Source organism: Morone saxatilis, unplaced genomic scaffold (assembly GCF_004916995.1).
Source record: "Morone saxatilis isolate NCDOM2014 unplaced genomic scaffold, NCSU_SB_2.0 Contig18, whole genome shotgun sequence".
Lineage (NCBI taxonomy): Eukaryota > Metazoa > Chordata > Actinopteri > Moronidae > Morone > Morone saxatilis.
Window position 1 is genome coordinate 29,517,175 of NW_023339740.1, and position 12,792 is coordinate 29,529,966.

The window sequence follows — 12,792 nt, forward strand, 5'->3', positions numbered from 1 at the left end:
GCCAAGTGCTTGCTCATGGTGGTGTCCTGAGATAACTTCTGTTATGAATTGGCGCTATACAAATAAAATTGAATTGAATTGAATTGAATTTATGTATTAGACAATCGGTTAACAAACAAGTTGCTTTATTTTTCTTTCCTTTCAGACACCCTCAGAGACAAAGAGCGACGGGGGAGAAAGAGGAAGATGGGAGAGGAGGTGAGGAAGAGGAGCGGATGATGGCACAGGTTCATTGTATTGGGTTACCGTGGTAACTGCTGTGTGTTTTCAGGCTCCAGAGTCATTCTATGAAGACGCATCTCAATACGATGATCAGCTGACCTTTGATGACATGAACCTGTCCCGACCCATCCTGAAGGTACCGCCCTCTTAAATCAGCAGAAAAATGAATGGACTTCTGTTGACTGCTCATTAAAATCATCAACTACCTTAGTCGAGTTCCCACAGACGCTTGAAAGTCTGAAATTGGTTGAATTCATTAATAATTCAGCATTCATTCTGAACCTGAAGGCCGGCCCCTGGGTGTCCCCCAGTGGACCCAGCTCCAGGAGGGGTCCTGGTTTTGTTGTTGGGTGTGACCTCCTGTTGTGTCCTTGCAGGCAATCACCGCTCTGGGCTTCAAACAGCCGACCCCCATCCAGAAGGCCTGTGTTCCTGTGGGCCTGCTGGGCCGAGACCTGTGTGCCTGTGCTGCCACTGGGACAGGTACCACTGGGACCAGTTCATCATACTGGAATCAATTTAACACTGGAGACCAGGTAGATTCATGAAATGATTCCTCTTCTCAGGGAAGACGGCAGCCTTCATGTTGCCGGTGTTGGAGCGTTTGGTTTACAAGCCCCGGACATCCCAGGTGACCCGGGTCTTGGTTCTAGTTCCAACCAGAGAACTGGGGATCCAAGTTCACTCTGTGGCTCGTCAGCTCGCCCAGTTCACCTCCATCACCACCTGCCTGGCTGTTGGTATGTTACTGACTTACAGTACAGACAAATCAGAGAATAAAAAATAAAGAGACACAGTATGTCTCTGTAACCTGTCCCTGTGTGTCTCCAGGTGGGTTGGACCTGAAGTCTCAGGAGGTAGCATTGAGGGCGGGGCCAGACGTTCTGATAGCTACACCTGGTCGGCTAATCGATCACCTTCACAACACGCCATGCTTTGAACTGACTCACATCGAAATCCTGATCCTGGATGAGGCCGACAGGTAAACACTTGACATACTTATTCCTGCATCATTACAGGTACGCACAGAGAACTCACCTGTGTGGTTCTGTTTGGTTCCTCAGGATGCTGGACGAGTACTTTGAGGAACAAATGAAGGAGATCATCAGATTGTGTTCTTACAACAGACAGACCATGTTGTTCTCCGCCACCATGACAGAGGAGGTACACAAACCTGTCTCCAGGGGTTTCACTGTGTCATGTGACTTCCTATCTCCAGGGGTTTCACTGTGTGTCATGTGACTTTCTGTCTCCAGGTAAAGGACCTGGCAGCGGTGTCGTTGAAGCAGCCAATCAGAATCTTTGTTAACAGCAACACTGACGTGGCTCCATTTCTACGACAAGAGTTTGTCCGAATTCGACCCAACAGAGAGGGAGACAGAGAGGCTGTGGTGGCAGGTACAGCACTACTGATACTACAAACTAGTACTGATAACTACTCATAATGCTACCGACTACTGACTCGCCTCGAGTAATTGGTTAATTTAATCTTTGCAAAAGATGCAGTACTACTTCTGTATACTGCAGAACTAACTCTGTGTGTTCTTACAGCCCTGCTCACTCGGACGTTCCAGGATCACGTGATGTGTTTCACTCAGACCAGGAAGCAGGCTCACAGACTCCACATCCTGCTGGGGCTGATGGGACTTAAGGTCGGAGAACTGCATGGAGAACTGAGCCAGAACCAAAGACTGGAGAACCTCAGGTACACATACATAGAAAAAAACCCTGTAGTTGATCATTTGAAATATGTATTTACCTCTATTGTTCTCTTTGTTCTCCAGGCGTTTCAAAGATGAACAGATTGATATCTTGGTGGCCACAGATGTAGCAGCCAGAGGTCTCGACATCGATGGAGTCAAAACGGTGAGTGGACTCCATGTTAGTGTTTAGCAGCCAGCAGAGGTCACGTACTGCGAGTTGATCGCTCTCAGTTGGCTGCCTCTTTGGTTTGGAAACAATGGCGGCTTTCCGGCCGGTCACCGGATCTGGATTCCAGATAAACATTAAAATATGTTTGTGATATGAAGAGAAATAGATATGAAGAGAAATAGTCAACGTTATCAAAGAGGAACACCTTAAGCCTATATATATTGTAAATGATAGTAATGTGTACTAATAGTAAGTAAAGTTACTGCTTTATTCAGGTACTTTGAAGTACTTCTTGTTCTCTCACAGCAGTTGGTCGTTGGCCATTTAGCAGTTAACTAAAGACAATTAAAACGAACTAAAACTTGAGGCTGCACGCAGTCAGAGGACCGATCACGTTTTTTCTTGCAATTTTCCTACAGATAATCAGTGACCTGTAACTATGTCTCTCTGACCTATCTCTCTCCCTGACCTGTCTCCCTGTGTGTCCCAGGTGATTAACTTCACCATGCCGTCCACAGTGAAGCACTACGTCACCGTGTTGGAACGGACGGCGAGGGCCCGGGGCGTTCGGCGGCGTTCAGTGTCTCCTGGTCGGAGAGTCCCGGAGAGGAAGACTCTGAAGGAGGTGGTGAAGTCGGCCCAAGAGCAGAAAGTGAAGCTCGAGTCCTGCCCAGGTACGCACACCCTAGAGGCCAAACAGTGTCAAGGACGTAACAGGTGTCACCTGTCCAGTTTAGTCATAGTGATGTGTCTCTCTCTCTGGTGTCTCTCCCCAACTCCCAGAAGTCCCATCCTGAATTCAGAGTCTGATCTCCCAAACTGGAGAAAGACGTTGAGGCCGGTGATGAAGCTGGAAAGAGAGGAGAGAGAGCGCTTGGCTGCACTCCTGAGGCCCAAGGTACACCTGAGCAGCTTCTAAACCGCTATACGCCTGTCCAGCCGCTAAATACGCTGCCACCCCTATACGCCCTGTCCAGGCTATAACGCCTGTCCAGCTATACACCAAATGTACACACACAGAGCTGACTTAACATTAAAAACACCTGGGGGGGGGGGAAATATTGGTAATGAAATTATAATAATGGATATGATGTAGTGTTAATACCCCACATCACAGAGCCACAGAGAACTCACCCAGACCGGGCACATCCAGAGAGTTGGTTTCAGACACACATCACAGGAAAAGGGAGCCGCAGTGAGTATTTTAAAATACACTACACCCCCACATAGTAAACGGTATTACTTGGGATATAGCGTTAAGTAACAAAACTCTGTAGCTAGAGACAGACACTTAACACAACTAGGCGGTAGTAGACACATATTAAAAGACGGTAAGAACAAAATACTAACATGATAAAGAATAAATAGCTCCTTTAAATTAACACTCCAGTGTGAAACACATAGCAGAGTAATCAGAAACATCGTTCACAAAGAGGGGAGAGGAGTACTGGGAGAGGACGGGACAGGAAGAAGAGCTGCGGTATCAATAATAATACACTGATAATCAATAATCAAGTGTGATCTGCTGGGGCTGAACTGTGTAGAAGTTCAGAATGGGATTTGTGGTCACAACTGAAAATAAAGAAAGCGATCCACAGTCGGCAATTTGTTATCAGAAGTTAATCAATCAATCTCTGTGAGGGCTGCTGCAGACACCAATTTTGATTTGACTTCCAGTTTTTGTCCCTCAGAGTGAGAGTTCTGTTTACCATTGAAGATCTTTGTCTGTGTCAGTCTGAAGGAGCGTGCTCAGTTCGAGAGTCCTGAAGGCTCAAGATTGTTCGCATGACGCGGGCAGCCCAAGAGAGAGAACGCCGAAGAGAGCCCGAGAGCAATGGTGAAGGATGAGACGCCCCGCCGGGCAGGTAGCACAGACATACTCATCCAGTACACCAGAAATACTGATCAGTACTGCCATCAGTAACACAGAAATTACTACATCAGACACCAGAAATACTGCAATCAGAACACCAGAATACTGCATCAGTACAACAGAAAATAACTACATGCATACTGCATCAGACACAAGAAATACTGGCATCCAGAACACAGAAAATACGCATTGGAACCAAGAAAAATACTGCATTGGACACACAGAATCTGCATTTGGAAGCACCAGAATACTGCATCGGAACAACAGAATACTGCATCGAACACAGAAATACTAACATCAATTACTACATCAGTAACACAGAAATACCTACATCCAATAACCCTACATTCCCAGTAAAACATCAGAAATACTGGCAATCAGTACACCAGAAATACTGCCAAATCAGAACACAGAAATACTGCATCAGTACACCAGAAATACGCATCCAATACTGCATGCAGTAACACAAGAAATACCTACTCAGTAGACACAGAAATAAATGCATCAGTGTACTAACGTGTTTGCTGTGTGCAGGGCAGCATCACCAGAAAGCAGGAAGCAGGAGGAAAGAAGTCCGTGTTTGATAAGAGCTTCCACCCAACACCAGGCCGAGTAAAGGCTCTGAAACCACCTAACAGAGCGGGGTTAGTACACCCTGTTCCCTTGTCTGTACACCTGTCTGTCCTTTTACCCACCCTGTCTGTCTGTGATCGTTTTATATGATTAAAAGCTTCCAGTGTGCGTCGCATTCAATATAAATATCCATAGGTGTGTTTCCATTAGTGTCTTAATCGCTGATAATAAGAATCATTGTGTGTTTGTTACCTTTAGAATAGACTTTATCCTACAGAGGGAGCAGCGTCCTCCTTTCTGGCAGAGTCCCCCCACCATGTTTGACCCACCATAACGGGGCAGCCCAGAACAGACAAACCAAACACTGGATCTAGATAGAGACTGTACTGCAGTATATTTAAAGGACCTTTATCTGTTAATAGGAATAACTGAGAGCTACCTTGTAGAGTCCCTCAGGGTTCCATCCTTGAACCTCAGTTCTTTTTAATTGTTGACGCCTGTTTTGAGTGATATTGAAACGTGTGAGGGTCTCAACAATTGAGATAACTACCATCTTTGTAACTGACCCCACTAGCCCGCTACTCTACTACCCTGCTACCTGCCATCCTATTACCCTGCTATCCTACTACTTGCTACCTTCTACCTTGTTACCCTGCTACCCCACAGCCGACTCTTTAATTTCCGCTATGTCAAACATATATTTCTGTTCATTGATCTCCACACTGAAAAATAACTAAACTAAAAAAATTAAAAAATAACTAAAAAATGCTATAAAGAGTTCTATTTGAAAAGTGTCCTGANNATTGGCGCTATACAAATAAAACTTTTTTGAATTGAATTGAATTAAAATAACCAGTTTTCAGAATGATCAGTGACACCTACCTGTCTCACCTGTACGCCTGTCTCGTTACAGACCGTCCTTCTCAGACCGGAAGCGTCTTGGTTTGGACAGGAAGCGTCCAGGTGGCTCCAGGTATGTTTTACCTTTCTGTTGCTCTCTGGGTGTCCAACATAGATGTGAAACAAAGATGGCTGACACTCCATTCTGTCCGTTAGGTTCAAGAAGAAGTGAGAGCCAAGATGGACGGCTGGAGCTGCAGTTTTCTTCTCCACATCATCATCTTTGTGTTCACTGTGTAAATCTGTCAGTTGTTTTGTTCATTAAAGAAGTTTAAAATAAAGTTTCGGTTTGTAAAGATGGTTAAAAGTTTTATTCAAATACAATCAGACAGTTTGATCTTTGACAGATGCTGAAACAAGTTTCTTATCCTGTTTAAATAAAGTTGTGTTCAAACATGAATCCAGAACAGGTTTAAATGGTTCTGCTTCTGAACAAACAATGGTCTCCATAGAAACAGCCAATAAAGTGTGATTACATTCAAATGAAACGTTCAATCGGCCAATCAATGGAGAGCTGATTGATCGGCTGAAACCTCGTAAGTACAAGCAGTTAAAGAGGCTCTTATTTTGGTACGGTTGCTTTATTTTGGTCTCCTTAGGCGAGGCTGCCCCCTGCTGAACAGATCAATAATTTTAACTGTTGGGATTTATTATTGAATATTAATTGATTACATTGTATATACATACTAATGTTATGACACCATGGCGTGCTGTGTTCATGTTCTGAATCTCATCAGTTATTCCTTCACGAGTTCTCACATATAACCAGCAGAGGGAAGTCAGTAGTACAAATACTTTCAAACTAATATTTAATTTAATATTGAGTATCTGCCGATACCAAGTCCCAATCACATACTATTATTTTTTTAGGTCATAGCCTACAGTGCACACTTCAAGTACATTAAAGCTACTAAAATCAATCCATTGTATATGTTTGACAAACAAGAGTTTCTCTCTCCAGTGTTTGTTGCTTCAGTGTTATTCATTTAACCGTCTGTATTCTGCTGACTGTTTATTTCCATTGTCTCTACATCTTTTGTGCGGATCACATTCATAATTACTCTTATTGGCTTTTTATTTGTGGGACTTGTTGCAGGTGCGTGTCGAGTGGTTGTGTCAAGTCTCTTCTGCTCACTCACACAGAGCAGAGTGGAGGAAAGAAACAGCAGGAAGTTGATGATGGCTGCACCATAAATGAGTAAAAGACGTAAACAAAAGATCGGGTCAATTAAGCTCAGCATAGCTGATACCAATCAGTTAAAAAAATTTCTTGATTTGTGTCGATACCAATCGTTGAGATCGAATCGGGACGTTGCTAATCTGTACTTTACTTGAGTATTTAACTTTTCACACCTAAGAGTCTCTGTTAGCGTGGTATCATTAATTTAATGCATATAATAATTGTATGCCAAATTAATTATTATTATTGAACGTGCAGTAACTCCGACAGTACGATCCCAGCTCAACACTGAACCTGAACAACAACAATTTCCTTTTATCCATTTTAATGAGTGCTGTTTTGTTTTAGGACCTCACCAGCGTCAGTGAGGTCTAACCCTAACCCTAATCATTTCCTGACTTTTATTGTGTACCTCTGGAACAGTTACTGAGGTCTGCACCTCAGTGGTGGGAGTGGGTCACCAGAGGTGGAAAGGGTACTCATGACTTGTGAGTACTGGCTCATTTCTGGCACTGGGACAACAGCTGTTGTCTTAATTGTCACCTCATTGGTCGTGTATATATTGTGTATTTTATTGTGTGTAGTTCAGGGATGAGGTACTTGTACATGCAGTAAAAGAGGCTCTTATTTTGGTAAGACAAAATAAAAGCCCACATTTCTGCTGTTCAACATTATAAAGACTAACAGGTTTTCAAGAAGGTGAAAGAGGGAGGCTGAGTTCACTACCACTGGAAAACTAGAAAAAACCCTTTCTGACGCAAAGAGACAAAATGTCTGAATGAGCTCCAGCTGTTCACTTTTAGAGTAAACAGGAAATATTAGTGAATATTTCTTTCCATTATTCAGTGTGGGTAGGAGGATTATTGTCTTTTTCAGAGTAAGGGCTGAATGTGCACGTAAACTAACTTCCATCTCAGATTTTGACTCAGTGGAATTCATATATTTGGTGTCTGTAACCTTCAAATCACATTTTCAATTGTTATTGATGACTGTACATAGACATATTCAACTATAAATAATCTAAATAAACAGTTTGTAGATGTTTGCTTTTTGTGTACATTCACATTTTTTAGGAATCGTGTTTTTGTAAAATTATCACAACCTTTCGATCAGTCAATGTAGTTCCAGCTTTTGGCCTGTAGCGGCCAGAACAAACAATGGATGCTTTCCATTTTTTACCTTCGATCCTACCTGATGTCAGCTGAAAGCTCAAATAAACAACAACAGTCTATTGCCATGGTGACGTGTCAGTCTGTCATACGTGTTGTTCCCATGATGCTTTGTGTCTTGTTTTAAAATGTAATGAAGACGTTTAACAGTGAGCTGTGGTTGTGGTAATAGTGTTTACAAGTCTTAAACATGGATCAAGCAACCAATCAGGTGTGAGCGTGTCACAGCAGTAAACCAATCAGATGTGAGCGTGTCCCAGCAGTGAATCAATCAGGTGTGAGCGTGTCCCAGCAGTAAACCAATCAGGTATGAGCATGTCCCAGCAGTGAACCAATCATTTGCTGTACAAGTTAAAACATTCACATGAATAAAATGTCCAATTTATGACATCATAATGACATCAAACACCCAGTACTGTTCACAGCTCCCATGATGCTTCACTGTAGACCTCCATCCGTTATTTTTGTTTCACATTTCATTATTTTTGCTGGTTTTGGCTCTAGTTCACCTTTGACTCTACTTGGTTCCGGTCCAGGCCCGGTCCGAGTGTGGCGAGGGGGCACAAAGCTCAGAATCAGAGTCCGACTCCCCCTCTGCGATGTAGGGCCGGACGGCAGCGCAGCGGGCATCGCCGCCACCTCCTCCTCCTCCTCCTCTTTCTCCTTGGTGGTCTGGATTGGCAGAGGATTGGTAGAAGCTGCTGTTGAGGAAATCCAGATTCTCTCTGGACTGCGAGATGGAGAATCCACTGAAGGAGCGCTCCAGCTCCTCATGGTCCACAGATGGAATGGAGATGGAGGTGTCACTGTCCGGCTTCACCTCCTCCCCTCCTCCTCCTGCTCCTGGTTCCGTTCCGTTGGCCCCCTCTCTTCCCCTCTCCATCCCCCCTCGGTCTCCGGTGCTGTGCCGGTTTGAACGGTTCCCACCATGTCTCTCTCCAGCCGGAGGAGGTGGGAGTCGTACCAGAGACCCATCTCCCACTGGACTTGGAGTGTTGCCGTGGCTACGCTGGGGAGGGGGCTGCGCCTGCTGGTGGAGCTGGGAGCTGATTGGCTGCCAGGAAGTAGAGGGAGGACAGGTGGGGGTGTTGTCGTTCCTGTGGCCAGTGGAGCTGCTGGAGCGGACCATCTTCGTCACCAAGCGACTCTTCTCAACGTGGTCACCAGGCAACACCCTGCACAACATGTAAACAACATGTAAACAACACGTTCATACCCAGCCAATAACAATAACATGTAAAAACGCGCTTTATGACTTATAGTAGACACTGACTGCAGGATCTTGGAGATGGACTGGCTCTTCTCCAGTTGATCCACTGGACTGTGGTAGGGTGGGGCCGGTTCCGGCTCCTTGGATCCGAAGTAAGCGTCAGTTTCAGCCTGAGGGATTCCCATTCGCTGGATGTAGATGTTAACCAGGAAGTCTAACTTCCTCTCCATGGACAGGACCTGTGGAACAGGAGACCAGAAGTCACCAATCAGATTTCAAGAGCTTTCAGCAACTGATGGTTGCCATTGGTTACCTGCTTCTCCACCTTCCCCAACCGTCCCATCATGCTCGGGTCCTCAGGAAGCTCTTCACTGGCTGCTTTGGGACGGTCCTTGTCTGCAATTGGAGTTCCTCTGCCAACGATCTGGTCCACCCTGCCAATCAGGAGACAGCACAACTCAAACTCACAGTGACCTCACAGTGACCTCACCCAGTGTAAAAAAAAAAAAACATTTGAAATATCTGCGATCAAACATCAATACTGCTGTTAATTTTCACATTATTACCAAAATCATCTAAATCTGCATTTCAGATGTTAAAAATGTCTTCTAATGTGTTCTAAATGAAAACAGTAGAACTTCTGACGGTGAGATAAAAGATTCTGCATAGGTTCTCAGCAGGAAAATGGTGGATTGGGTCAGGTAGGGAGTGAGTCCTTACCCCAAGTGAAGGAGTTCAAGTACCTCTGGGTTTTGTTCACGAGTGAGGGTAGAATGGAGCGGGAGATTGCAGCAGGGGGCGGTATTGCGGTCGCTTTATCGCACTGTTGTCACAAAAAGACTATGTACTGGTCGATCTTTGTTCCTACCCTCACCTATGGTCATGAGAGATGAGTCATGACCAAAAGAACGAGATTGTGGGTACAAGCAGCCAAAATGGGTTTCCTCAGGAGGGTGGCCGGCGTCTTATTTAGGCATAGGGTGAGAAGCTCGGTCATCCACGAGGGACTCGGAGTAGAGCCACTGCTCCTTCGTGTAGAAAGGAGCCAGATCAGGTGGTTTTGGCATCTGGTGAGGATGCCTCCTGAGGAGGTGATTCTGACGTCAGCTGGAGGTAGGCCAGGGGACCGAGCAGGTGGTGAGTTTATTCAACGCTGAGTCGGTCCATCGTTGGGATGTGCAGGGAGGAGTTTGGGGTCCTTTGCTGGACCTGCTACCCCCGCGACACGACCCCGGATAAGCGGATGATGATGATGATGATGATAATAATAGCACTAATCAATTCCCATAATCAATAGAATAACAATAGTACTTTCATACCCTGCTGTGTGGGATCAAAAAACGTTTTTCTTATCAACCTAAAATGATGTGAGGGGTCAGAAGTTTTACCTGGACTGGAGGTTCTTGATGCGGGCGAGCATGTCCAGGTGTCCGGCTGAATACTGTTCAATCACATCCATGACATCATAGGGACGAAGACTCTCCTTAAACTTCCTCTTAGACACCATGAAACGCATGATACTGCGAGAGAAAGAAACAGGAAGTCACGGACTGGGAGGAGCTCCAGTGGAGCTCTCAGGCACTGACTGATGTGGTCTAGTCTGAACTGGTCTCTGTGGACAAGATTCATCTGTTGCAATAAACATCACAATCTTTTGATCTGTTTCTATGACGACAAACACGCCAGGGTCCCAGTTAGACCCCTGAAAATGTCCAAAGTTGAAGTGTACATGATTTCACCCAAAAACTCTAGAGCTATTTTCTATATGGAGTTGATTCAATCAATAATAATCAGAAGGCTGTCATACATTGACTGTTACCTGATCGCACTGTTTAGATCTTGGTGCTTTTTAACCTCTAGATTTGAACGCGGATAAAAGAAATTTTAGTCATGAGGTTGATTTTAAGTTATCAGAAGGGCTCCCGGTAGAATCACAACTGGGGGTAGAGTGTTCCGATACCATTTTTCCCTTCCGATACCGATTCCGATATTGTGGCTGTGGGCATCGGCGATACCGTATGTTATAAAAGAAATATCATAGCCTGCTGCATGACTGTGATTATGATTATCTTGTGGTAAGGCCTGGCTCAGGTTGAAGCCCTTTTGGAAAATAGAATAAATACAGGCAAATTCAAGCCTTTATGTTTTCAGTAAAACAGTATAAAAATACAGTATGCAACGCAACTTAAATAGAATAAATCTAGGATAGTATATGTATATATCTATTTAAAATAAAGTGAGCCACAAGACAAGGGGGTTTGGTCATCAGGACAATATATTCCAGGTTTTGTCTGTTTATTCCAGGCAGCTTCTAGAGTTTGCTGCTCGGTCGTTCCTTCTTTTTCCTTTTTTTTTTTTAGGAAAATTTTTGTGCTCTTTAGGGTGGCGTCTTCAGGTGTTTCATTAAATTGTTGTGTTAAAATTAGCAACATCGAGCCCCTTGAGATTTTCTTTGCACACGTTACATGTGGCAGTCTTACTGGTGGGGAGATTCCAGTGTGATATTGCCACACCGCCGACATGAAGTGCTACTTCTTAGCTTCGCAAGCCTACGCGTCCACCGTTGGTGTGTGTCTGTTGTGTCTGTGTCACGTGTCATTCCTCCTCGTCCTCTAAAACAGCGCTGCAGGTTGGCAGCACGCGCCCGCACTGTTTTTAAGAGCGGCGAAGAAGACTGTACGCAGAGCTTAACGGAGCTAACCAGTAAATAGATTTACTAATTTAATAATGTACGGGTATCGGATCGGTGCCTGGACTCCAGTACTCGCCAATCCGATGCAGCAGTCCGGCAGTATCGGAGCAATTTCCGATACTGGTATCGGAATCGAAACAACTCTACAACTGGGTGACTGATTCCAGACCAGGAAAACAGACCCAGTGAAAGTAAGGTATTGTATTCAATCAATTCATTTCAATTTTATTTGTTAACCAATTCATAACAGAAGTTTATCTAGGACACTTTCCAAATAGAGCAGGTTAGACCGAATCCTTTTAACATTATGTTACAGAGACCCCAACAGTAATTTATATACAGGGATCAGTCATTTCCATTCAGTGTGTTTTGAGAAACCGAAAGCGTCACGTTGGGCCACCTCCTCCATTTGCTGAGCCAGGCTACTCTGCAGATCAGGTGGTCTTCATGGAAGACTGTGGAAACGCACAAATCTGTTTGCTCACGTTAAAAATGTTTTCCAGAAACACATTTTGGCTGGTTGTAAATAATGAGAAGAATTCAAATGAAGCCCCATGTTGTGTGCTTCAAATCGCGGCCAGGGGGGGGGGCGGGGAGAGGGCATTGTCAGAAGCCCGAGCGTCTTCCTGCCCAACGTTGAGCTTATACTTGACGTATTTGTCGCTTAACAGGGAATTCTCTGACTTCACTCGTCGCTGGTGCACAATGTTGATGTGTGAAATGTCAAGTTTGAGTAACTGTATTTTATTTAAAATTGAGGCAGATCTCTGATGCTTTCTGAGCTCCTACCAGTAACATCTGCTCTGTACTGCCCCGCTTCTGTCAAAAAATGACAGCTGCATATTCAGGAGCAAGGGCGGAGACGCTTTGGTGAATCATGTTCTTGTTATGATGCGATCCAACCCCTGGCAGCTGGCAGCAACCTGGTGGATTTTGGCCGACTCATACTTTTTTTAGGACATGTTCTTAGACGCATTAGCTGATGGTTTGGCTGCTCTTCTCGGAGATTCTGGATTTGGTACGCTATTTAGCAACCGGTTCTGATTCTTGAACTTGAAGCTGAATCTTAAACTTTACAGACTCAACAACATGAGAAGACAA

The 12,792-nt window shown here is 44.5% G+C and overlaps 2 protein-coding genes across 2 annotated transcripts in view; one reads left to right on the forward strand and one right to left on the reverse strand.

Moving 5' to 3' along the window:
- Positions 1-5,736, forward strand: part of LOC118328778 (probable ATP-dependent RNA helicase DDX27) — a 7,252-nt gene extending 1,516 nt beyond the window's left edge. The window contains 15 exon segments of the mRNA XM_035662678.1: positions 121-198; positions 272-358; positions 600-705; positions 789-962; positions 1,054-1,204; positions 1,287-1,386; positions 1,479-1,620; positions 1,774-1,927; positions 2,007-2,088; positions 2,585-2,734; positions 2,737-2,768; positions 2,878-2,992; positions 4,502-4,611; positions 5,415-5,513; positions 5,597-5,736. Of these exon segments, the coding sequence (XP_035518571.1) occupies positions 121-198; positions 272-358; positions 600-705; positions 789-962; positions 1,054-1,204; positions 1,287-1,386; positions 1,479-1,620; positions 1,774-1,927; positions 2,007-2,088; positions 2,585-2,734; positions 2,737-2,768; positions 2,878-2,992; positions 4,502-4,611; positions 5,415-5,513; positions 5,597-5,612 (1,596 nt within the window). The 3' untranslated portion in view covers positions 5,613-5,736.
- Positions 5,737-5,966: 230 nt separating this feature from the next.
- LOC118328216 (potassium voltage-gated channel subfamily KQT member 2-like) lies at positions 5,967-10,519 on the reverse strand (the record flags this gene model as incomplete). Its single annotated transcript, XM_035661837.1, is given in 4 exon segments — positions 5,967-8,964; positions 9,063-9,238; positions 9,313-9,433; positions 10,388-10,519. Coding segments are annotated over 4 exon segments (1,087 nt in total), but the record flags the coding sequence as incomplete, so codon positions are not given.
- Between the last annotated feature and the right edge of the window lie 2,273 nt (positions 10,520-12,792).